This window comes from Pteronotus mesoamericanus, unplaced genomic scaffold (assembly GCF_021234165.1).
Source record: "Pteronotus mesoamericanus isolate MK-2021 breed Mesoamerican mustached bat unplaced genomic scaffold, CSHL_Meso_final contig_20, whole genome shotgun sequence".
NCBI lineage: Eukaryota > Metazoa > Chordata > Mammalia > Chiroptera > Mormoopidae > Pteronotus > Pteronotus mesoamericanus.
In genome coordinates this window covers 9,819,621-9,842,100 of record NW_026555085.1, presented here as the reverse complement: position 1 = coordinate 9,842,100, position 22,480 = coordinate 9,819,621, and the positions used below count along the sequence as shown (strand labels likewise).

At 51.4% G+C, this 22,480-nt stretch overlaps 2 protein-coding genes across 6 annotated transcripts in view; one reads left to right on the top strand and one right to left on the bottom strand.

Annotated features, from left to right (window-relative positions):
- Window positions 1–9,139, top strand: part of MOCS1 (molybdenum cofactor synthesis 1) — a 37,390-nt gene extending 28,251 nt beyond the window's left edge. For 2 of the 3 annotated variants that reach the window (XM_054569324.1, XM_054569325.1), the window contains exons 5-11: window positions 707–768; window positions 1,088–1,199; window positions 1,549–1,661; window positions 2,182–2,292; window positions 4,608–4,728; window positions 5,258–5,305; window positions 7,590–9,139. In XM_054569324.1, coding sequence (XP_054425299.1) covers window positions 707–768; window positions 1,088–1,199; window positions 1,549–1,661; window positions 2,182–2,292; window positions 4,608–4,728; window positions 5,258–5,305; window positions 7,590–8,353 — 1,331 coding nt within the window. In that variant the 3' untranslated portion in view covers window positions 8,354–9,139. Of the gene's footprint in view, window positions 1–706; window positions 769–1,087; window positions 1,200–1,548; window positions 1,662–2,181; window positions 2,293–4,607; window positions 4,729–5,257; window positions 5,321–7,589 lie in introns of all 3 variants that reach the window. The other variant, XM_054569326.1, reaches the window with a different exon arrangement.
- A 2,179-nt stretch (window positions 9,140–11,318) lies between these two features.
- The window catches only part of DAAM2 (dishevelled associated activator of morphogenesis 2), a 106,217-nt gene continuing 95,055 nt past the window's right edge, over window positions 11,319–22,480 (bottom strand). For all 3 annotated transcript variants that reach the window (XM_054569322.1, XM_054569321.1, XM_054569323.1), the window contains 8 exons: window positions 21,371–21,477; window positions 21,157–21,245; window positions 16,823–16,991; window positions 16,545–16,652; window positions 15,619–15,679; window positions 14,450–14,581; window positions 13,149–13,319; window positions 11,319–12,826 (listed from right to left, as the gene is read on the bottom strand). In XM_054569322.1, coding sequence (XP_054425297.1) covers window positions 12,605–12,826; window positions 13,149–13,319; window positions 14,450–14,581; window positions 15,619–15,679; window positions 16,545–16,652; window positions 16,823–16,991; window positions 21,157–21,245; window positions 21,371–21,477 — 1,059 coding nt within the window. In that variant the 3' untranslated portion in view covers window positions 11,319–12,604. The remainder of the gene's footprint in view (window positions 12,827–13,148; window positions 13,320–14,449; window positions 14,582–15,618; window positions 15,680–16,544; window positions 16,653–16,822; window positions 16,992–21,156; window positions 21,246–21,370; window positions 21,478–22,480) is intronic.

Here is a 22,480-nt window from a genome sequence, read left to right as displayed (position 1 = left end):
TAAGCACAAAGATAGGTGAGAACCACACACATAGGAACCGCTCACCAGCCCTGGCACAACTCCTCTGCACAGTGGGTGCTTGGTGAAATTTGCAGGTTGTATGAACAGACGGGCTGTTGAGGAGAAAGTGTTGATTAGAGAGTGAGGAAATCTGTGTCCTGACAGAGGCGGTGTGAGGGCGCCAGCAGGACACTGCTGCTCTCTGGGCCTCGCTCTCCTCCTGCAGACCAAGGGGGCTCATGAGATCAGGGTTGCAGACACCATCCAGGGGCCACATCCAGCCCCTGCCTGCTTTTTAACAGCCTGTGAATCAAGAATGCATTTTGCAAGTCACATTTGCAATGTTTAATGATAGGGGACATAAACTAAACCATGAACCCCAATCAAGCAAAACACTCTCCCTGTAAAAATAATTCATTTCTTCCCTTCCATATGTAGACCTGTGTTACAAAAATATACTCAATTATTATTCTGAGTTTTTTCAATAAAGTCTTTATGACATAAACCTATATAATATCCTCAATTTTGCCTCTTGGCCTGCAACACCTAAAATATTTACGATCTGGCCCTTTACAGAAAACGTCTGCCGGCCCCGGGACTCAGTGGTTTCTGAGACTCATGGCTCTGGCGCTTCCTTTCCCGGTGGGTAGGAGGGGGCCGGGGAGAGGGAGGAAGTTCTGGACGGTTTCACTTTTTCCCCCTGCAGGTTTCCACAAGGTCATGGAGGGCATCCACAAGGCCATTGAGCTGGGCTACAGCCCTGTGAAGGTGAGGATGTGCCACGGCTGCTAGCCCCTGACTTCCCGTCCCCTCCCCCCTGGCTTGGCCTTTCACTGTCAGCTCCTGGCCCCATGTCAGCTCCATGTCCCCCGCCACATTTCCTTATCCAGTCCTACCCCTCACCCCACAAGAGAGGACAGAAATGGGGCCCCATGGAATCCCCCCACCCAAGCAGCACTGTAGGGTAAGGCAAGGACTGGGACCTCTAGTGGAGAGCTGAAGTAGGTTCCAGATCCCCAAAGGCTACCCTGCAGAAAAAAAAAAAGCCTGGCGGCCAGCCTTCATGGTCCCCTTGTCTCTTGGGCAGGTGAACTGTGTGGTGATGCGAGGCCTGAATGAAGACGAGCTCCTGGACTTTGTGGCCTTGACTGAGGGCCTCCCCCTGGACGTGCGCTTCATAGAGTACATGCCCTTTGATGGTCAGTGATGTGGGGTCGGGGAGGGAAGAGGAGGCTAGGCCTGTCGGCAGAACATGGGGGCCCTGGAAAGGGTGGAGTGGGGCAGCACATTCTGGCTCACACTGGGTGCTGCTGACCTCAGACTGTGCGGTGTGTGTAGCAATTCCTCCACGGATGGTGGGGAGGGGCCTGGGCAGGCGCTAGGGCTAGGGCTGTGATGAGGCATCCGAGGCTTCTCCGTGTTGAGCTTTCAGGCAGGGCCACCTGCCCCCCACTCCGGGAGAAGTGATCCTTGGGTTGTGGGGGGACGGGCCCGAAACCCCTGGGCCGCTGCAGCACTGTGACTTGGGGTCCTCCAACTCCAACACAGGCAACAAGTGGAACTTCAAGAAGATGGTCAGCTACAAAGAGATGCTGGACACCCTCCGGCAGCAGTGGCCGGAGCTGGAGAAGCTGCCCGAGGAGGAATCCAGCACAGCCAAGGTTGGTGGGCAGCCTGGGGGCTGGGCAGGGAGGGAGGTCGTGCCTCCACCCTAGGACGGGAGAGCTGGCAGGGGCCATACCGAGGTCGAGGGCAGCGATGCAGGACAGCACCGCTTAGCAGGACGCGTGCCAGTGCTGTCACAGCAGCCTCCCTCCTCCAGCGTACGGAAGCAGGCCGGGCGTCGGACCGGGCTTGAGTGACCTGTGCTAGGGCACTCCAGTGAGTGGTAGAGGCGGTGCTCCATCTGCTCGTCCACGGGGCCTGCTCTGGCCGTGCTGCCTGCAGGTCCCATGTACTCAGCAGGTGTGCTCTTGGGCAGGCCAAGCGCAGGCAGAGAACTCACCCCATCCGTGCACCACAGTCTTCTGTTGTCTGAGGGCCTTGGGTGCTCCCTTCCAAAGGGCTGCGCTGCAGAGGGCTGTGGCGCGAGGGCTCTGCTGTCAGGGAGTGAGAGCTGGTGCTCGGTGGCCCATCCGCACCCATGGCCGCTCCACGGCCCTTCTTTCTCTCCTTGCCCAGGCCTTTAAAATCCCTGGCTTCCAAGGCCAGGTCAGCTTCATCACATCCATGTCTGAGCATTTCTGTGGCACCTGCAACCGGCTGCGAATCACAGCTGATGGGAACCTCAAGGTGAGTGTCCACTTCCCCACCTCTGTGTTCAGAATATCCCTTTCTACCAGCACCCTCTGATTGGAGGGGAGACCAGCAGGGCACATGGGATGCTTGGTGAAATAGGGTCAGATTTGGAGAGGTCGTGGGAGCAGCAGGGGAAGGCGAACTCATGGCCTCCATGGAACCATCACCCTGATTCCTTCATTTCTTCTTGGGTCCCTGAAGAAACTTGCAGTTGATTGGCTGCCACTTTCCAGGACTCTGTGCTACCACTTGCGGGGTGGGGTGAAACGTCCCTGTGCACTTTGCCCTTCCCCACCCAGGCTGGCCCCTTCCACCAGGCCAGGGGCTCAGTTCTGAAGCCAGCCTGCATTACTCATGTCTAAGAGCTTGTGCTGTCGTTCTGTCCTTGGGGTGCATCACAGGGAGGCATCGTCCTGCGCCTGCCGTTTGGGGGCACGCAGCCTCCTTGGTGAGCCCAGACAAAGCTGAGGATGCGCGCAAGTGCAGGGCACTGTGTGAGACGAGCGGCGCAGCAGGTGTACGGGGGATGACCCCTGGTGAGCCTTGAAGGATGGCTGGGGTAGAAGTGAGAGCAGGGGCAGAGGCATATCTGGGGTTCATCCTGGCATGGCTAGGGCAGATTGAAGTCAGATATGGGGAGAAACACCGTGGGGCCACTTGAATGCTCAGGTAGAAGGTGCATAGTGTTCCGCTGACAGTGGGGCGCTGTGCAGTTTCTCAGCATGGGGGAGACAGGACTCCCCTTCTTGTTTTAGGAAGAAGAGTCCACAGGTTGAATTTGGAAATAGGAAGACTAGGTAGATGGCCGTTTAGCAATGTCCCAAATATGTAAGAGTGTACGATGAAGATGGGAAGGGAGAGAGAGGGAACGTGGTCTCATGCAGCTGGAGGGAAGAAAGAAAGGCAGTTGGTCAGCTCTGGGACCAGGTTAGGATTGAGGTGGGAGTGGTGGTGGAGGTGGGTTGGGTGGGTTGGGTTCAGATCCAAAAGAAATCATCCAGCTGTTGTCATAAAGCTTAAAAAGCATTTTTCTGGGCTGGAAATACAAAACTGACCTGACTGGTAGGTGGTGTATCAGCCTGGGCCCCGCAGGAAATGGAAGGTGGGATTCTGAAGGAAGTGGAGGGAAGAAGCTACTGGTAGTACAGGGTAAGGGGCCTGTGGGGGATGCTAAGACACTCCATGAGCAGCAGCCATTCCACCCCTGGAGGGGAAGCAGAAGGGGAAGAGGCGGTGTCACGGGGGTCCAGTGAAAGCTGGAGGCTGGTGCAGTGGCCCCCTGGCCGGTGTGGTAGTTATGGAGGAAGCAGCCACTCCATCAAGTCAGAGTAGGGAGAAAGCGGGAGCAAACGCCCAGCCTCTCTTTCCTTGCACCCTCTTATTTCTCATCAGCCAAACCCAGGTGGAAGCCAGCTGGAGGGGAGCCTGGAAAGTAGAGTTCGTAGCAGGGCCAGAGAGCAGAACCTGGGGCCTGGTGGGGGAGTGAGGAACAGGACTAACCAGCACAGTGAAAGAGTTGTGCCTTCTGCTTTGATTCCATTTCTGTCGTCTCTGGTGGTCTCTGCCCTCGGGCTCCTCAAACATTCTTCTGTCTCTGAGTCCATAGTGCCTCATATAGAGCTGGCACTTAGTAGGTGCTTCATAAGGTTTTGTGGGAGGATGGCAGGTATCTTCTTTTCTGGAACTGCCTCACTTATCCTTGAGCCCCCCGGAGCACCCAGCCTCTCTCAGAGCTGGGGCGCACTGAGTCATGTTTGAATGGGCCCTGGAGGCCATCTCTACCAGCCCCCTGCTGTTTCGCCCCCAGTCGGGGGTCACAAACTGGAGTAGGACAGGGGCAGGTGGGTAATGCCCATGAGGCAAGGCCCCAGGAGGGGACTGGGGGGAAATGGAATGTGCACGCCATGTCTGGAGGGGACTGCCAGGACTCAGCTCCAACTAATTGTGGCCCTCCCATGGCCATGAAGTGGCCATTTCTTGGGATGTCTTAGGAGAAAGTATGGATCTGGATTTTGATATGCTCTCCCTGTTGGCAACTCTTTAATTTTTTAAAGCACACTCCAGAAGCTGAAGGTGACATGATCATAAGTCAGAGAAAGGCCTTGGATGTCTGATTTTGCTTCCCGCCCTTCCAGCATCTCTACTCCTCTGTCCAGCACCTCTGCCCCTCATTGCAGAAAGCGCTGCCTGACTGTGCCCTGGCCACGGGAGGCCTGGGCGCTGGCACTCAGACTGTGGGGATCTTTAGGGTCGGGGCCAAGGCTTGTGGGTGAAGGCATGTTGTCCTCACCCTCATGATGACCCCGCAGGTCTGCCTCTTTGGGAACTCAGAGGTATCCCTACGGGATCACCTGCGGGCTGGGGCCTCCGAGGAGGAGCTGCTGAGAATCATCGGGGCCGCCGTGGGCAGGAAGAAGCGGCAGCATGCAGGTAAGCGGAGGAGTGGGAAAGGCCAGGCCATGTGGTAAGTGGGTCACTGTCGGCAGGAGGGAGGCCATAGTTTGGGGTGAGAGGACAAAGGACAGCCTGGCAGGGAGCCAGGGGGACTCAGTGTTGTCCTCGCTCCCGGTCACCCCTGTTGGACCCCTAGATTTGGGGTGTGTTGATGGTTCTCCTCTTCGGGAAGTCGACGCAGCAAAGACTGCACAGGAAAGGGGGCCCTGAATTCTTCTGGGCTATTTTATTAGGTGGGAGGAAAAGGGTTGTTACTGCCCCCCTCTCTTCCCACACATTGCCTTCTGTCAGGAGGGTGGGTCCTGGCATCCACAGGCTTCTGGGCTCGGTCATGGGTGGCCCTGCAGTACACAGCGGGGGCTTTGTCAGCTGCTTATAGGTGAGGGCATGTACACAGGTTGTCTCTCCACTATGCCCATATTTGTTATCACTGAACTCTCCTCCCCCCACCCTTTCTCTCCCCTTCCTTCCCTCCTCTCTACTCCCTGTCTTTCCCTTACCCCAGGCATGTTCAGTATCTCCCAGATGAAGAACCGGCCCATGGTCCTCATCGGTGGGTGACCCAGCAGTACGTAACCACTCACCCTTGTCATTGGGGATTCCCGGGGGGTGGGGCCCCTGCCATAAGGCACCCCTAGGTCCTGCATTTCATCCCGATGTTCTCAGTCTTATATTTCTTCTGTTCCTCCTCCATCCTTTCATACCCCTTCAAGCCTTAATTGCTTCTGTTCTTCCCTGTGCATGGCTCTCCCTCACTCAACACACCACAAAAATAGTCATTCTGCCTCGCCGGAAATCAGGGTGGGGTCCTTTAGATTTAATGATCACTAGGTTGTTCGCTGAATACAGAGCTGCTGGTTAAGACAGAGACCCTGTCTTCAGCTCCAGAATGTCCCAGCTTGGGTCCAGTTCCCCTGTGTAGTACGGGCCTGCTCATGGGTGCATCTAGACCATTAGCACCCACTGGTCTATGGGCGATGTGTTGCTGGCTTCTGTGTGGGGCCGAGCTTGAGGCAGCAGGCTAGAATGCTACTCATCTTGTCAGGGAGGACACAGCCAGGGCCTTAACTTCCTAGTCCTTAACTCCCGGGGACCTAGGTGATTAGGACATCTCTCATTGCAGAGGATGCTTCAAACAAAAACACCTTTGTCACAGGGCTCTGGTCTCCCGCCTGGGGAATGGGCTGGGCCATGAGGAGCTTCAGGGGTGCTGTTACCCTCTGGCACAAGGTCCAGACTAGAGCAGGGCTGCCTCGCCCCCTTGGCCATAGCCAGACTTAGGCCCCTGAATTGTACCACTAGGCAAGAGAAAGAAGTGAGAAAAACTAGGGGAAGGGATACTTTTCTGCAGGTTTGGATCACAGTGAGTCCACAGCACAGAAGGTAGTAGGCTGCGGTGGGGCAGACAGCCCAGGGACCACCCTTCACTGGGAAGGCTGAGAAGGAAGGCAGCTCACCAAAGAGCTCCACTGGGGAGCGGGCTTGATCTTCTCTTGTCCCCCACCTCCAGCATCGTGTCCTCTCATTGGGCCTTCAGCCACGCTGACACACCTTGATGGCCCCCTTAGAGGACAGCCTGTGCCTCTGACATTGACAGGGTAGGGGCTCCAGAGCATGACAGAAAGCTGGAAGTTAGGAGAGCTGTTTGGCTTCATAAGGTATATGATTACTCTGCAGGATACAGAGTAACTAAACTAGTCTGGTTTCTAGAAACCAAGAGGGCCTCTCAGGCTTCCATGTGCATCTGAATCATTGGGGGTTTTGTTATATCCCATGTGGATTTGGGAGGTCTAGGGTGGGATTCTGCATCTCTTAACAGTTCTCAGGTGGCGCTGGTGCTGCGGGTCCATGGACCACCCTTTTGAATGACAAGAGCCTGTGAGGTTCCTGAGGCCCGTGGGACTGTTGGAATCAGCCTGTCGTTTCGTATACGCTTCTGATGTTCTTGAAGAGGCTTGAAAGACATTGTTTAAATAGATGAAATATTTTCATTAGTAGCTAGTCTGTAAACAACGTGATTACTATTAACTCTTCGTAGAGAATGTGAAGATGAGAGTACAATTACCTGTAATTGGTAATTCCCACTCGGGTGGACCCACTCGGCATTCAGGGTCTGAGACACAGAGTGGGCGTCTCTAACCAGGTGTTGACTTTGTGGAAATGATGTCGGGCTGAGATCGCACTGCAGTTTTCTTTTAAGAAAATGGAGAGACTTGGGGAGGTCATCTGATCCAGGCTTCAATCTTGAGATCTTAGATGTTTCTCTTTTTGTTTTAAGATTTTATTTACTTACTTACTTACTTACTCACTTATAGAGAGAGGGGAAGGGAGGGAGAAAGAGGGGGAGAGGAACATCAGTGTGAGAGAGAAACATTGATTGGTTGCCTCCTGTATGCGCCCCGATGAGGGGCTGAACCTGAAACCCAGGCATGTGCTCTGACGAGGAATCTAACTGGTGACCCTTCACTTCACGGGATGACGGCCAAATGAGCCACACCAGCCAAGGCTAGGTGTTTCTTAAAAGAATTTTGGCAACCAAGTTTTTGTGAGGAGGGGAGCCCAGGGTACCCCCCGCACCACTGCTACTGCACAGTCAGAAACTGGTGGGGCTGTTTGTCTGGTGTAGCACCTGGTAAGGGCTGTACACGTGTGTTCTGGGGACCCTCCCTCTGCGCATCTTCTGTTTTCTCTCTTCTCACTCTGCTTTGTGTCCTTCATTCCTCTTTCCCCAGTGTAGGGGAGATTCAAGTGGGGTAGGGAAATGTTTGGGAGAAGAGGTGGGGAAAAGAAAGATCTTTTGGACTAAGTCTTTCTTCTCTTTCCTTCTTGCCTTCTAGAATTATTTTTGATGCTCCAAGATTCCCCACCAGCCCTTCCAAGCACTTCCTCTTGGGACCCACTCGGCATTCAGGGTCTGAGACACAGAGTGGGCGTCTCCAGCCAGGTGTCGTCAACTTTGTGGAAACGATGTTGGGTCCCCCAGACCCCTCCCCTCACCCAGCAGCAGCTGGGGTCTGGCTCCCCTCAGAGACACTACAGTTCCCACCCAGACTCAGACACTGACCCAAAGTGCCTTAGCCCCATGTCCCGGGCTTCTGCCACCCACTCAGGAACCCTGCCAACGTCGGACCAACTAACCCACGTGGACATGGAAGGACGAGCAGCTATGGTCGATGTGGGTAGCAAGCCAGACACAGAGAGGGTGGCTGTGGCCTCCGCCATGGTCCTCCTGGGGCCTGTGGCCTTCAAACTCATCCAAGAGAACAAGCTAAAGAAGGGAGATGCCCTGGTGGTGGCCCAGCTGGCTGGAATCCAGGCGGCCAAACTGACCAGCCAGCTGATTCCTCTGTGCCACCATGTGGCCCTGAGCCATGTTCAGGTGCGGCTGGAGCTGGACAGCACATGCCATGCCGTGGTGATCCAGGCATCCTGCCAGGCCCGGGGCCCCACTGGGGTGGAGATGGAGGCCCTGACCTCAGCGGCTGTGGCTGCCCTCACTCTCTACGACATGTGCAAAGCTGTCAGCAGGGACATTGTGTTGGGGGAGATCAAGCTCATTCGCAAGACTGGGGGTCAGCGGGGGGACTTCCATCGGACTTAGAACTCCTGCCTCCTCTTACCCGTGGCCCAGACACGTCAAGAGATAGGATGCAATTTGGGCAGAGGGAAAGGTGTCAAGTTCCTTTAACTCCATCGCCGTTTACCTTCACCAGTAGGAACCCCAGGTCAGCCCGCTCCCTTACTGCTGGATGGCCTGCGAGGCTTCCATTATTCAGAGGAAACCAACAGGCCCTTCAGCCTCTCTGATCATGGGAGGGGTCACAATGAGCAATGCTAGGTAACAGAAAAATCAGTTGTGTTAACTGAACTATTTCAGACAACCAGCTTCAGAGAGTCCCACCCATAACTTCCACTACTCATTTTGGGTTTTCTCTTCTGGTGCTTCCCCCGGGAGAGGATAAGGGCTCACAAAGCGGAGGAACCCACTTTGAGGGGGGAAAGCACAGCTTGCACTAAGAGTGTACAATGACTTCTCTTTGGCAGCTTTGCCTGTCAAGTCTATGGAGCCACAGCCCTGCCTCTCTGCCCTCCACCCTCAGAAATAGACTCTGGGTCCCTTCAAACTTGCAGTCTTTCCATTTAACTACTGCATGTCCTGCCTGCTCCATCGCCTCCGCCCCCTCCTCTAACAGGACACACATGTGGGCTGCAGCCCCGAGGACCTGTGACCAGCCACTCATGCCACTCCTGGCCCTGTGCACTGCTGTTCCACCTACTACCCACCTTTTACTCTGGAACATATCAGGGAAAAAAGAGAGTTGAAGACTGCCTTCACCCTTACAGCGCACAAAATAAAGCCTCAATGCCGACTTTGGAGATGCAAGAAGGAGCACTGTATCTGTGTACAGGGCCCCCAGCTGCTAGGATGTCACGGCCACTCCTAAACTCATCCCAAAGCCCACTCCCTGGGGAAGAGGAGCAGGAGAGCGCCTGGAAAGGCTGGAGGCGCATATCTTCCATATATCCCCGCCTTCCCTGTGGCACAAGGTGGGAGCGGAGTGGGAGGCGTGGAAATGCACCATCTACAGTAAAATGGTCAGGTACGGGTGTCTGAAGCTCAACACTGGTCATTAGAGACCAAAGAGGCAATTAGAGGTCCCTGTGTTTTACACGCCGCCCCCCACCCCATGCACTGGATTTTTTTTGCTGGGCTCTTTAACATGGCCCTTGAGTCTATCCTCAGGGACACCCTCTGCCCTACACCCACGTGTGCTGGGGAATGTTTAACAATCAGCTCTCAGGAAAAGAAAAGGCCAGATTCCCAGGAAGCTGATTTCAAGCTATGGTACCACATGAACTTGTTTGCAAAATTCCAGAAAATGTCACAATTGTGCTCTCAGCTGGCAGGAGCAGGCTTCAACACACCACCAGCTGTACCTGGTCCCCAGCACACCTCAAGCCCCCTCAGAGGAAGAAAGCACAAGTTTCAAGACAGACTAGGGGGATGGTATGGATTTAATATTTTTTAGTATTACAATATATTCTTATAAAAAAGGTGCAGGTACAAAGGACATTGCCGATTTTGTACATTAGCCTCATTTGTCGTCTGAGACAGCTGGTGAGAGCAGCCTTGGCATGAAGGCGTCCCTGGTACAGGTGGGGAGAAGGTCACGGCTCCCGCTGGTGGGAATAGGATGGGGTGGGGAGAGCCTGGACTAGCCCCTTCCCCAGCCACCTGGAGAATTTTCTTCTCCCACTGCTCTACACACACATGACTTCCATCACGGGAGGACGAGTGAGTGCTCTTGCTGAGAGGGGGACAAGTTGCATTAGGTTAACTGGATTTTACATTGGACACAATTAGACAGCAGGAGAAATTCACTCAAAGGTGGCAGGAGGAGTGGGAGGGGCATTGGGGAAAGGCCAAGAAACAAACATAGGCGTAAACATGTTGTGTATCAAGGACTAACTCGGCTGTCTCCACGGGGCACTGGCCCCTTCTTGCCGAGTCAGCCATGATGGTCCATGGTCCAAGGCACTCTTGGAGACCTGGCCACAGTGGTGTCTGGTGCCAGAGCCACTGGCCAGATCTTGAAAATAATAAATAGAGAAGAAAAATCTTTGGGGGTGAGAAGCCAGAGCCCTGGAAGAATGTATGTGTCCTCTGTAAACAGTTACGCCAAACTGCTTTTCTGCGGATCCAATGTGTCTTGAACAGCTTCCATATTCCTGTCTTTCGTGGTGCATACCCAGTCTTCCATGGTGGGTGGGAATGCAAGGATTCGGACACGCCTGTTGGATAGAAGGGGTGCCCTCCCCTGTTCCCTGCCCCTGTGGATTAGGTTGAACCCAGCCAGCTGGGGAAGAGGATGTTCAGAGACCCCACCCACAACCTTCCCATCATCCCAATACCAGCCTCTTGCATCAAGGACTCAGGTGTAGGGATGGGTATAACAGTTCTCTGCTACATATTTTTCCTGGAAGCTTCATCTTGCCCTCACCTGGGCTCCAGGATAGCCTCTTCGCACATGTCCTGGTCAGACTTGCTTTTGCTCAGATCCCTCCCCCTCGAACCAATACACATGCTGGGCTCACCAACTTTGTTTCTTCCCCGAAAGCTACTATAGCCCCACCCCCAGGAATCTGATGTATAGAAAAGACAGGCAGCTGAAGAGTGGGCCCAGCCCACCAGTCTGTCCACTGGCAATAACCCTGAGCCAGAGGAGCAGGTTGGAAGGTGAGGAACATCAAGGGAGGGGCAGAAGGATGGAAGGGCAAGGAGCCTTTGGATGAGGGTTCAGGCAGGTAGACGCAGAGGATGAAAGGTCAACTCTAGGGGGAGAAAATGCTGAAAATAAGAGCTTTGATGGAGTTGACCTCACCTCCCTTCTTTTAGAAGACAGAACATTTTGTTTAGATACAGTCATCAACCTACCCACTCAAGATGGACTGAACGGAAGGTGAGAGTGAACAGGAGGACCAGAATGGGCCCCTTGGAAGTCAGGATGAAGAACCAAAGGTACCAATGACGGCGGCGGGACTACCCCCAGCCACCGCCCCCCAGTCTCTTTCAGGCAGTGTACTTGCCAGGGAAGTCAGCCTTCCCCACCCGGCCCCCCATCCCTCATCTCCCTAGCTTCCCCAGCCTGCTCTGGCCCAGGTCGGAATGCCTCAGGAGGAGACATCCTCTGAGATGGCATGTAAGTGCAGAGGGCAGCGCCGGCCCTTGGGACCCTCTCAGGAACTGACACCCCAGGGCCAGCCTCAGCCAGTTAGACACACATGGTTTGAGGTCTCCTACATGCTGGAGAGAGTGGAGGTCACTGTGGCTTCTGCCCTGAGGCGGATGTCAGAGTTTGGGGACCAAGTAATGTGACGTGGTAGACTAGAAATCTCTGGGGTGGGGCTAGGCATTCAAGCACTGCCCTCTGGTGAGGGGCTGCCAGGACCTCCTAGCCAATGTGTGAGGTCACCATCCTGCCTCAAGACCATGGTCCAGGGAAGATGGGGGAAGAGTTTTGTTCCAGGGTCCCTGTGCCCAAGGCACAAGGTATGGTAATGAGCAGGGTCTTTGTTGAGACTCTTCCTTTACCAGGTACATCCAGTATCTGATAGTGAGCCATAGCTGTGGGAACCCCAAAGTGGGTTTTCTGGGATTCTAGATTAGTAGATAGGATGGAGGTGGCAGTAGGAGAGGAAGGCAGAGAATTAAGATATGCGAGAGAGGCTTAAATGAGTTGTGATGGAGGAAACAGGCACTGCTACTCTGTCCTGATGACTTGGTCCCTGCATCATCCTCCCAGCATCTTTTTTCCTAGAACCTATGTAGCTAGAATACATAATGCCTCTTTCTTTGCCATCAAGAGGAAAGCTGGCTCCCAGATCAATGTTCCACTGAGCTACCTCTTGAGGGATGGGACCCTGGGTTCTCTCCCCCTGGATCTCAGGGCGCCCACCCCACAGACACTCCCTACTGTACGTGGTGTCTGGGCGAGATCCATGGACCTATCCAGTCTAGATATGGAACAGTTTGGTGCCAATGTGTGGGTACCCGTCCTGGGGATGAGGAGCAGGGCCCTCTGCCGAGCCCGCCGAGGATGTCCACATCAGCCTCAGAGAGTGACGCCTGCGGGCCCAGGAGCAGAGAGTAACGGGAAGAGGAGACGAGAGGAGAGGAGCCCCTTCAGGTACGTGTGGGAGACATCTGGTCCTGCCTCACACAGCCCCCACCCCAGGACCCAGCCCAGGGCTCTAAACCAAGCACCACAGGGTTTAAGTATCCCGGCCTCCTCCACTCAGCCGCTCTGGTCCATCCCTGTCTCCTGGCCTCCTTCTGTGGCCAGTGCCCAGGTCAATAATTTAGCCTGTTTATTGCCCGCTCCCGGGTGACTTCCAGGGCCTGGCCCCCCGACCGCTTGCGGCTGCGCTTGAGCTTGCACAAGTCCTTGTCAAAAACCTCCCCGGAGCGCAGAGCTGACACCAGGTCATCGAACTCGCCCCCCTCCTCCAGCGCGCTGCCTGCGTGCACCTTCCGCTGCCGCTGCCACCGCTCCCGCTCCCTCTGCTCCTTCAGCTGCAGGGGTGAGGAGAGAGAGATGGGCTGAGGCCAGAGCAGCCACCCATAATCTCACAAACCAGTGTCCTCCAAGCCAGGGGTTAACTTGACGCTGTGCACCTTGATGCGGGTGTTCGCGAACTGGCCCCACTCTCCTTCTCTCGGATGCCCCGTTCCTGCCCAGCTCACATGCTCCCTCCCCTCAGGCCAGGAAGACCACTCTCCCCCTTGAGCATTGGCATCATCAGCCTCTATAGTGTTTCTCAGGCCCTGCCCTCCTCGCACACGCCCCAACCACTGGGACCTGCCTCTCTCTCTTCAGGCCCTGCCCTCCGCTCACCATGGCTTCCATTCGTGCCCGTCGCTCCTCCTCTTCCTTCCTCCTCCTCATGGCTTCCAGGTCCTGCCGGGCCTCTGAGAAGGCCTGCAGGAAGGTGTCAAAGATGCCAAAGAATTCATCTGGCTGCATCTTGCTGTCCTGCTCCCCAAAGTGCATCAGGGCCTTGGAGAACTGTTGGGGGAAGAAGGGGTGTTGGAGAGTCGCTCCCAAGCACCATGGGCCCAGACCACATGGTTCGCTGGGTGCCAGCCAGAGCAGAGCCCAGTCCAAGAGTGGGAGCCTTCAGCACGACGTCAGGGCTGGAGAAGGGGGAACCTCCATTATCACCAGGGTGGGGGCAAGGCTGAGGGGAATGGTAGAGGCACACCCCTTGGGGACATGGAGATCCAAGCTGGCCAATGAGGATGCCCAGGGCCACTTCTGGGTCTGTTATGGTCTGTGCATGGGATGAGGAGCTATAGACCTTGGGAAGGAACTGCCTAGTGAGAATTCAAAAGGACTTCAGAGATTATATATTTTACTGGACTACTTATTTAACCCTTCTGTACCTCAGTTTTCTCATCTGTAAACTAGGGATAACAGAACCTACTTCATAATGTTGTTGTGGGTATTAAATGAGTTAATAAATGTAAAGTGCCAGCCATAATTATGTGCTGGGCACTCACTGTTCTTTAATGAGAGCTACCATCTCTAAACCACTCTAAAGTCCTCTAAGAAAGACCTCACTACTCAGAGTATGCTCCATGGGCCGGCATGGGTATGCCCTGGGAGCTTATTAGAAATGCTGAACCACAGGCCCCATTCCAGAGGCCTAAGGAGGATGCGCCTTTTAATAAGACTCCCACAGATGAGGTTTATGCTGACGTTAGTGAGAGTAGTAGGAAGACAGCAACTGAGACCAAAGCCAAGATCCGGAGTCAGGATTCTAACCCAGCTCTGAGTGTCACAGCTGGGCAACCTTGGGCTAGTTACTTAACCTCTCTGGATCCCAGTGCACATTTCTGTCAAAAGAGCCAATAACGTTTCAACAAACCCAAAAAGTAAGGTAGTGAGACAAATTAAAACACTTAATGTGGTGCCTGACACCTGATGAACGGACTATGATCTTTTACATCAGAGTTGCTATTGCTTTTCTTGTGGGAGTAAGGAAACAGTTATTCCTCAAAGCTCTGTGATTCTGGGTTTGGCCCTTCTGGGCCATCTGGTAGGAATGGGTGACAGAGCTGTCTACTTAAGGCTGAGTTGGAGAGGAGTGGGGCTGGGTTCGGCTGGGGGTGAGAGGAGGCGTGGGGCACCCTCACCTTGTCCCTGGCCTCATTCAGCTGGTCTTCCAGCTCTGAGAAGCTGAAGCTGGAAACTGTGATGAAGTCACTCATGACTGGGACAAACTTGTCATTTGGTTCCCGTAGCTGGCGTTTTTGATATTCCAGCTCCTGAGGATGGGGAGGGAAGTGCTGGTTAGACAGTGCTAAGATCAAAGTTGGGAATTCTGGGGTCGCCGCACTGCCCACCCTTCTTGTCAATCACAATGACAGCAGTTGACAGCAGAATTAGCATCACCTGGGCAATCTGACGAAGGAGAGACTCTCAGGCCCCACCCCATACCTGTGGAATCTGAATCTGCATTTTAACAAGACCCTCAGGTTATCCATGTGCAGATGCATTTCCAAATCTCCTTGCTGATGCTGCTGGTCCAGGGGCCACACTTCGGGAAGCACTTCATAACCTGGCACTCATCCTCTGCCCCACCCCCATCACAGTGGCAATGAAAGGTGGTTTCTCATATTTAACTTCGTTCTCTAAGCTCATTCTCTCCTTACCAGCCAAACATCCCCTCGCCTCTCCCCCATCCCCCCATACACAGTGAAGAGAGGAAAGGTCCCTAGTTCTTAGGTGTGAGGGGCAAAGGATTGGGGACATCCCCATACTGAGCCAGCCTAGCCCAGCGCCAGAGGTAGTGTCATCTCAGAAGCTATCGGAGCAGGAATGATGGCGACCAGAGACCTAGGTTCCAGCCAAGAGTGCAGCCCCTGCTTCCTCTTCGGGCCCAGGAGGAGGTAAAGAGACATAAGGAAGGAACTCCTGGTTATAGCAGTTTCCAGTGTCACACTGTGCTACCCGCCCCTACCGAGCTCCCAAAAGATGTGGGTCCTCTCTCCCATCTACTGAAATCAAACGTAAGCACGCATCTGATTTACAGTTCATTCCGTTCCACTGCCCAGTAGACATGATGGACAGTGACCCGGTTAGTCTCAATGTCCCTCTTTGAGAGACTATATTTAAACCCCAGACAATCCAGTCATTCTTCCCTGAGAGCTGACTCTGCATTAGAAGCTGTGCCCATTATTCTACCACCCCAGCCAGGAGCTTTGGGCCAGAAACGCATCTGCTGCCTGGAGGCCCACCATCTGACCCAGTGCGCTGACAGCATCCTCTCCCCTCCCCCCCGGGCAGGCAGAGATGTACTCACCACCTCGACCGCCCTGAGGCCCTTCCTGAGGTTGCCCACCTCCTTCTCCAGCTCTGCCAGGCTGTGGGGGGACACAGAAGGAGGGAAAGGAGCTGCAGGTGGTCCAAGGAGGGCAGTGCAAAGCCCAGTGGCCTGGGGGTCAGTGACTTGTGCTCCAGCCCTGCACTGGCCACTAACATGTGGCAAATCACCTCCCCTCCATGTTCTGTCTATGCTTCTATAAAATGGTCGGGGTGAAACATGTTCTATAGATCCTTGGAGATCAGAGATGTCAGGTTGCATATTAGAAGATTTCTAACACTTGGCTTCTGGCCTAGTTTGTTGTTTTTTGGGGTTTTTTTTTTACCACCAAGTTATACTTGTAAGCTCTTAACTTACATGTATTATACTTGCATACAGGAAGCATTTGACCATATTAGCCATTTACCACTGCATTTCTGCTTCTATTGGAGATGCTTCTATCAGTCTATATATGTTCAGGTCTGACTTCTTGTGTGCAGCAGGTGCCTCTGGCACACAATCCACATCTCCATCCCTTGTTGTGGGCAGTCCTCACTTCCAGCTGTGCAGGCACTTTTTCTAGGGGCCAGAGAGTAATGCCCCACTCCCTGAACCCCTCAGCCAGTGACTGACAGGAGATGGTGTATGATGTCCCAGCTCTCACCCCTTGGGTAAATTAAGGAAGGGTGAGTGTCCTATACTGTCTCCCATACTTCCTTAGAGGGGTCAAGTTCCAGTTTCCCACCCCCACTCTTGTTTCCTGGAAGCATCGCTGAAATAGGGATTGGAGAGCACATAGTCTGGCTTTGTTTGGCAGACCCTGAGGCACTGCCTGCTCCTACTCAGCCTGGAGTAGCCCTAATGAGGACATTTAGAAAAGAACTGTGTGAACACAGTAATTAGGAAGCCTCAGAGGAATCCCTCACTTGACTTTGGCGGCTTCTGGAAGATGTTGCAGCTCCGAGGGCATGTTTAGGATGTCAGGGAAATGCTTCTCCAGGATCATGATCAGGTAATGGAGCAGAGAGATGTTTCTGTGGATAAAAGTCAGGTCGAGGGTCAGGGAATGAGGGTCAGCAGGAAACTAGAGTGAGGTGTTGGGGAAAGAGGCCACAGTTGGGTTGGAAGTAGAGGGGAAAGTAAAAAGGAGGGGGAAGAGGCCAGGGGGGTGTGATGGAAGCTAAGGAAGTGGGAAGGGTCCCACCTGTCAATGCTGGACTTGGTGTCAGCGATCTTGTTGAGGCTGGCCACCCGGAACCCATAGGCACCCCCACGCTGCCCTTTGTTCATGAAGTTACCGATGGCCAGGACGACCTCTAGCATCTGCTTTAGACGCTTGCTGCGGATCAGCTCCTGGGACGCCAGCAGGATGGCTGGGAGAGGAAGGACAAGTCAGATGCCTACATAGACTGGGCCAGGGCAGCTGGTCCCCTTGCACCCCAGGACGGTGTGGCACAAAGTCTAGAAAAGGGGCTGCAAGTGTCTTCAGCTCTCAGAGGGGCAGAGGCTATGCCCCCGTCTCCTCAGACCAACCTACTCCACACCTGCCACCTCCAAGGGAAGAAACAAACTCACCAAGAGCCAATCTGCCAAATAACCCATTCTCAGAATGTGCCAACTCTTCCTAAGAACGTATCTGAGAATATCTTTTCTTTTGTATATTTAAAGATTATTAATACAGTCTTTCTATGGATATACATAAGAATATACTTTTACTTTTCTAAACTTTAGTGATTAAAGTTTAAATTTCAGCATTTTAAATATTATGGAACTGTTTCTACCTCTTTTGAAATGCCGAATTTTATTGATTTCTTTTGGAAATATGGAAATTTCTGTCAAATTATAATGTCACCAACTGTAATATTCCCACATTACTTTTGTTGTATAAGATAATGGTGTGCTTCAGAATTGATGGTGTCTTTGAACTGGACATCCTGTTGAATATCATTTAAAAAAATTTTCCAAACTTTAGGTATTTCAGCCACTTTCTCCTCATGTCTTAAATAACACATTTGCTAGAAACACAAATTAAGCTAACAGCAACCAAAACTTCAGGATTTAATTTTAATGGGGATGCTCTGGCCCTTCCTCAACTATTATGTATTTATGACAGATGTGTGGAATCAGGAGACAAATCCTACACTGAAAATCTGGCTATTAGTTATGGAATGTGCCTTTTGATTATTAAATGTGATGATAAGAAGACCAAACTATTCTATAATCTTTGGCTTATGTCAAACTGAACATTCCTTAAGATGCTGCTATGAAGATAAGATGAGAACCATCTGACTAAATGTTTGCAAAAATCTTCAAGACATTGAAAAGTAAATAATTGTTTTTTTAAAAAAATAGCTGTAAAAGCGAGTATTAAGGAAGGTTTGTCAGTGGTTTCTAAAGATGAACATGTGCGTATTCTATAATCTAACAGTAGTGTTACACTCAATGGGTATTTGAGTGGTTCCTAGTTAGTTTTCCCTTAAATTATATACAAATAGACTGGCTAAATAATGTATGGTATATTCATAAGTGGAATAAAATGCAGCACTGAGAATGAATACCCCACTGCTACATGTAACAACAGAGATAACTCACAACCATAATGCTGAGCAAAAGAAACAAGCATAAAATTATTCATACTCTATTCCATTTATATGGAGTTCAGGACAGACAAAACCTCTAGGAAGGAGGGGAGAGTAGTGGCTGGGGGATGATGTTGGAGGGGGAAACCTGAAGAAGGGGGCTCAAAACATTCTTGACCTGGAATCGATGACGTAGGTGAGTTCACTTCACCATAATTTGTCAAGTAAAACCCTTACGATTTGTATACTTTTCCACCTGCATATTTCAATAAAAAGTTTACTTTAAAATAAAACTACTTATAAAAGTTTCCAGCAATTTTTATTGGTTGGGATAGTTTTTCTTTGGTTGACATGCTATTTGAAAAATTTGTGAAGTAATCCTACTGAAAATGCTAAAAATGTTGGCAAAACAGATGACAAAGAGTTCAAAGGAAATCAGTGTAAATGGGAAAACTTACATATGTGGTGCAGACATATCCAAAACATTCACAGGAATAATATAGTCATGAATATATTCATAGGAGTATATTTATATTTGCAACCATACTCATCTTGACTAAATTCCGTGAATGTATTCATAATGAGAATTGGTAAATTCGGTATATTCAAGCAATGAACTTATTCATAATAATATATTCAAGAAAAGTTCATGAATATATTTATAAAAGAATTGGTAAATTTGTCAAATCTGGTGAATTGACTTTTGGCAAATTGACCCAGAGGACCCGCTTGGGGACAGGAGTGTGAGGGGGTGTCAGTAGCTCTTCAACCAGCTGGGACAGGCCACAAATCTTAGCTCACCCAGGAATCTTTCCTTGGAGAACCGAGAAGACTACGAACCCTGATTTCTGCAGGATCCTGTAAGCTCCACCCAGTCAAGCCCACTGACCTGATTCAGTTGCCTCTTCCCAACTCCTGGAGGGAAGAGACCTTCAGACCCTTCTAGAACAGCAGCCATGCTCCAGCAGAGCAGTGATGGCCTTCCCCAGCTGGCTGTGCCATCCAAAACACGTCTTGCTCTGCTTAGCTTGTTATTAAAGGCCAACTCTTCTCTGAGCATGCAGTAACTAACTCTTAGGGAGAGTTTAGAAGTGGGCCCCTGGGAATAGGAAATGATCTGCGAGTATACCTAACTGGTGGCTAAGCTGCTCTGGTTCCACAGCTCCAAGTGGCTATTGCTCACATTTGCTCCGTGGACCCAAGACACACAAGCAGTTGAGCACACCTGTCTTGGGCTGAACCCCTTAGTTGTGCCTCAGGCCCCAAGGACATTCAGCCACAAGACAAAAAAAGCTGTGTAAAGGGAAGGATTCCACCTTGGGCAGGGCTGGGCATGGAGCCAGACCTCGGACCTGCAGAGTCCCCACTCATCTCTTTCCCCGCCCCTCACATCACAGATCCTTCTCCCTCTGAGATCACAGCCAGCCTGCAGTTCCCTTACTGCGTGCGTGTATGAGTGCGTGTGCATGTGTGACAGGATCCAGATCGCAGAAGATGTCTGTGTCTAGCTCTGCCAAGCCTCACCTACCCCTCAGAAACCTCCCTCAAGCAGTTCATTCTCTGAACAGGGCATCCCAGGGAGTGCCAGCCAGTGCTGGTGTCCAGCAGAGGGGGCCCATGCTGTCCCCCAGCCTGTCCCCCTCAGCATCCTGGACACAGGCTCCACTGTTCCTCTCTGCTGGCCCTGTCCTCACCCCAAACGGGCCTCACAGCCTCGCCGGCACCCCCCATCCTGTCTGCACAGCTTCCTATCATCTTGAGCACCTGCCTTTCCCAACTCCTTGCCCTCCACCCTCTGCTACTGTCTGAAAAGTACACCAGGGTGAGAGTGAAGGGATGGATTTTGAAGAACAGTGAGTACTACTCTGACTCCACCAGCAACCAGCAACAAGGCCTCAGGCAACGTATCCTCATTTGAGAGGTGAGAGAACAGGTGTTCTCACAGGGTTGTTATGAGGATCAAGTGAGCCCATCTCCGTGGAGTGTTTCACACAGTGCTTGGCACATGATCCTTATTTAAAAACAATGTGCTCACCTGGAAACGGTCTGTGTAGGAGGGGTTCTCTCACCCAGAAAAGCGGATGCCTCCAGGGATTACCTTGTCAATTTCCTCATTTCTGACTAGCTCACACTTAATGTACCCAGAGGTTAGTACCTTTCCAGCAGGGTGAAGTTTGATGAGATCAACACATGCCAGAAAAAGTTCTAGGTGCTTGCTATTACGGCAGCCCCCCTTATCCATGGGGCATACATCCCATAACCCTTAGTAGATACCTGAAACAGTGATATGCTGAACCCTGGATATACTGTTTTTTTCATGTGTACATACCTATGATAAAGTTTAATTTATAAATTAGGCACAGTAAGAGATTAACAATAACTAATAATACATTAGGACAATTATAGCAATATACTATAATAAAAGTTATGTGAATATGGTCTCTCTCTGTTAACCAAACTAATAACGGAGATGTCTACTAAGTGACTAATGAGCAGGGAGCGTATACAGCATGGATATGCTTGACAAAGGGGTGATTCACATCCCAGGTGGAATGGAGCAGGACAGCATGAGATTTCCTCACACTATGCAGAACAGTGCACAATTTAAATTTATGAATTGTCTATTTCTTCAATCCTGCATTTAATATTTTGGGCCATGGTTGACCATGTGGATAAGGGAGAATTATTGTGTCATCATTTCTTCAGCGTATCTGTCCCATGCTAGGGCAGAGGCCAACAGATCCTCTGCCTTAGAGAGTTTGCATCCTGAGATATACAAAATGTGTCCATGTTTGGCACATGTGCTAATACAAAGTGCATCTACAGTAATGACAGTTTTAAATTTTGTCCTTGATTTTGGTTTCGGGGGGACTTTCCTCTGCCCCTGTTCATGAACTCCCTCTCTGGCCTCCCCAGATGCCTCTCCTCCCCAAGTCTTTCCCCACTCCCTCAGCCATACCTTCCACTTTAGGTTTGGCCTCAGCCAGCCGTTCCTGGAACTTCTTCTTAAAGAAAAGGGCCTGCAGCCGCTGCTGATAGTGGTCAATCCTGTGGACAGGGTGAGCTACGTCATGAGGCACCCCCTCCAGCTCCAGTCCCAGGAGGCAGCTCCACCCCGCGTCCTCCACCTGCCCTCCCCTCCCCTCCCCTGCTGCTGCACCCGACAGCCCAACCTGCTCATTTCATAGAGGAAACGGTCAGCACGGGCCATCCGCTCGATCTCATGCTTGTGCTCCTCGAGGAGGTCAATGTCACTCTTCTCTGGGATGAACTTGAGGAGCTGCAAAGAGCAGTGAAGGTCAGACAGGAAACTGGTGGGGAGCTGACATGGTAGAGTGCACAGGAGCCCACACACAGACGAGGCTCAAGGTGGGGAGGTGCCCCCTTAAAAGACAGAAGCACCCTCATGTGGACTGTTTGCCTTTCAGCTGCCCAAAAGGGATGACAGGTGCCCGGCTCTAGAGTTCTTCCTTCTTTTACTTTTTAAAATAAAGAAATAATTTACATACAGTAAACTATATTATTCTTAAGTAAGTATACAGCCAGTGACTTTCTTCTTTTTAAACCTTCATTGAAGTTTTACTTATATAAAATGCATCTATTTTAAATGTGCAGTTAAATAATTTTTCACAAAACCATATACCACCAACCAGACAAGATACAAAAGAGGTCCATCTCAGAAAGATCCCTTGTGTCACTTTGATCAGCCAACACCTCCCCGCTCTCCTTCCAGTATCACCTCTTGACTGAATTTTATCACCTTAGAGTTGATTAGCCTATTCTTGAGCTTCTTATAAATGGACTCAAGGCATGTGTCTCTTTGGTGTCTGCCTTCTTCTCACTCAATGTCTGAGATTCATCCATGTGGTAGGTTTTGATAGTTTGTTTTTTGTTCATTGATAAATAGCATTCTACTGCAGTAATGTACCACACACAGTCTATTTATTTGCTTTCCTATTGATAGACAGTTGGGGTGCTCACAGTTTGAGTGTCTGAGTGTATATCTAGGAGTGGGACTGCTGGGTAATTGGGTACGTGTACTCATATATGTGGCCTTAGTGTACACTGCCAAGTTATTTTACAAAATAATTGTAGTGAATGAGAATTCCAATTGCCTTACCTCCTAGCCAACACCTGGAATTGTCAGCCTTTTCAATCTTTACTATTCTGGTGGGGTGGATGGTGCTGACTCACATAACTGTGTCTACCATATTTCTCTGATGACTAATAGTACTGAGCCATTTAGAAATTCTTTTTCAGGAAGTACTTGTTCAAGTTTTTTG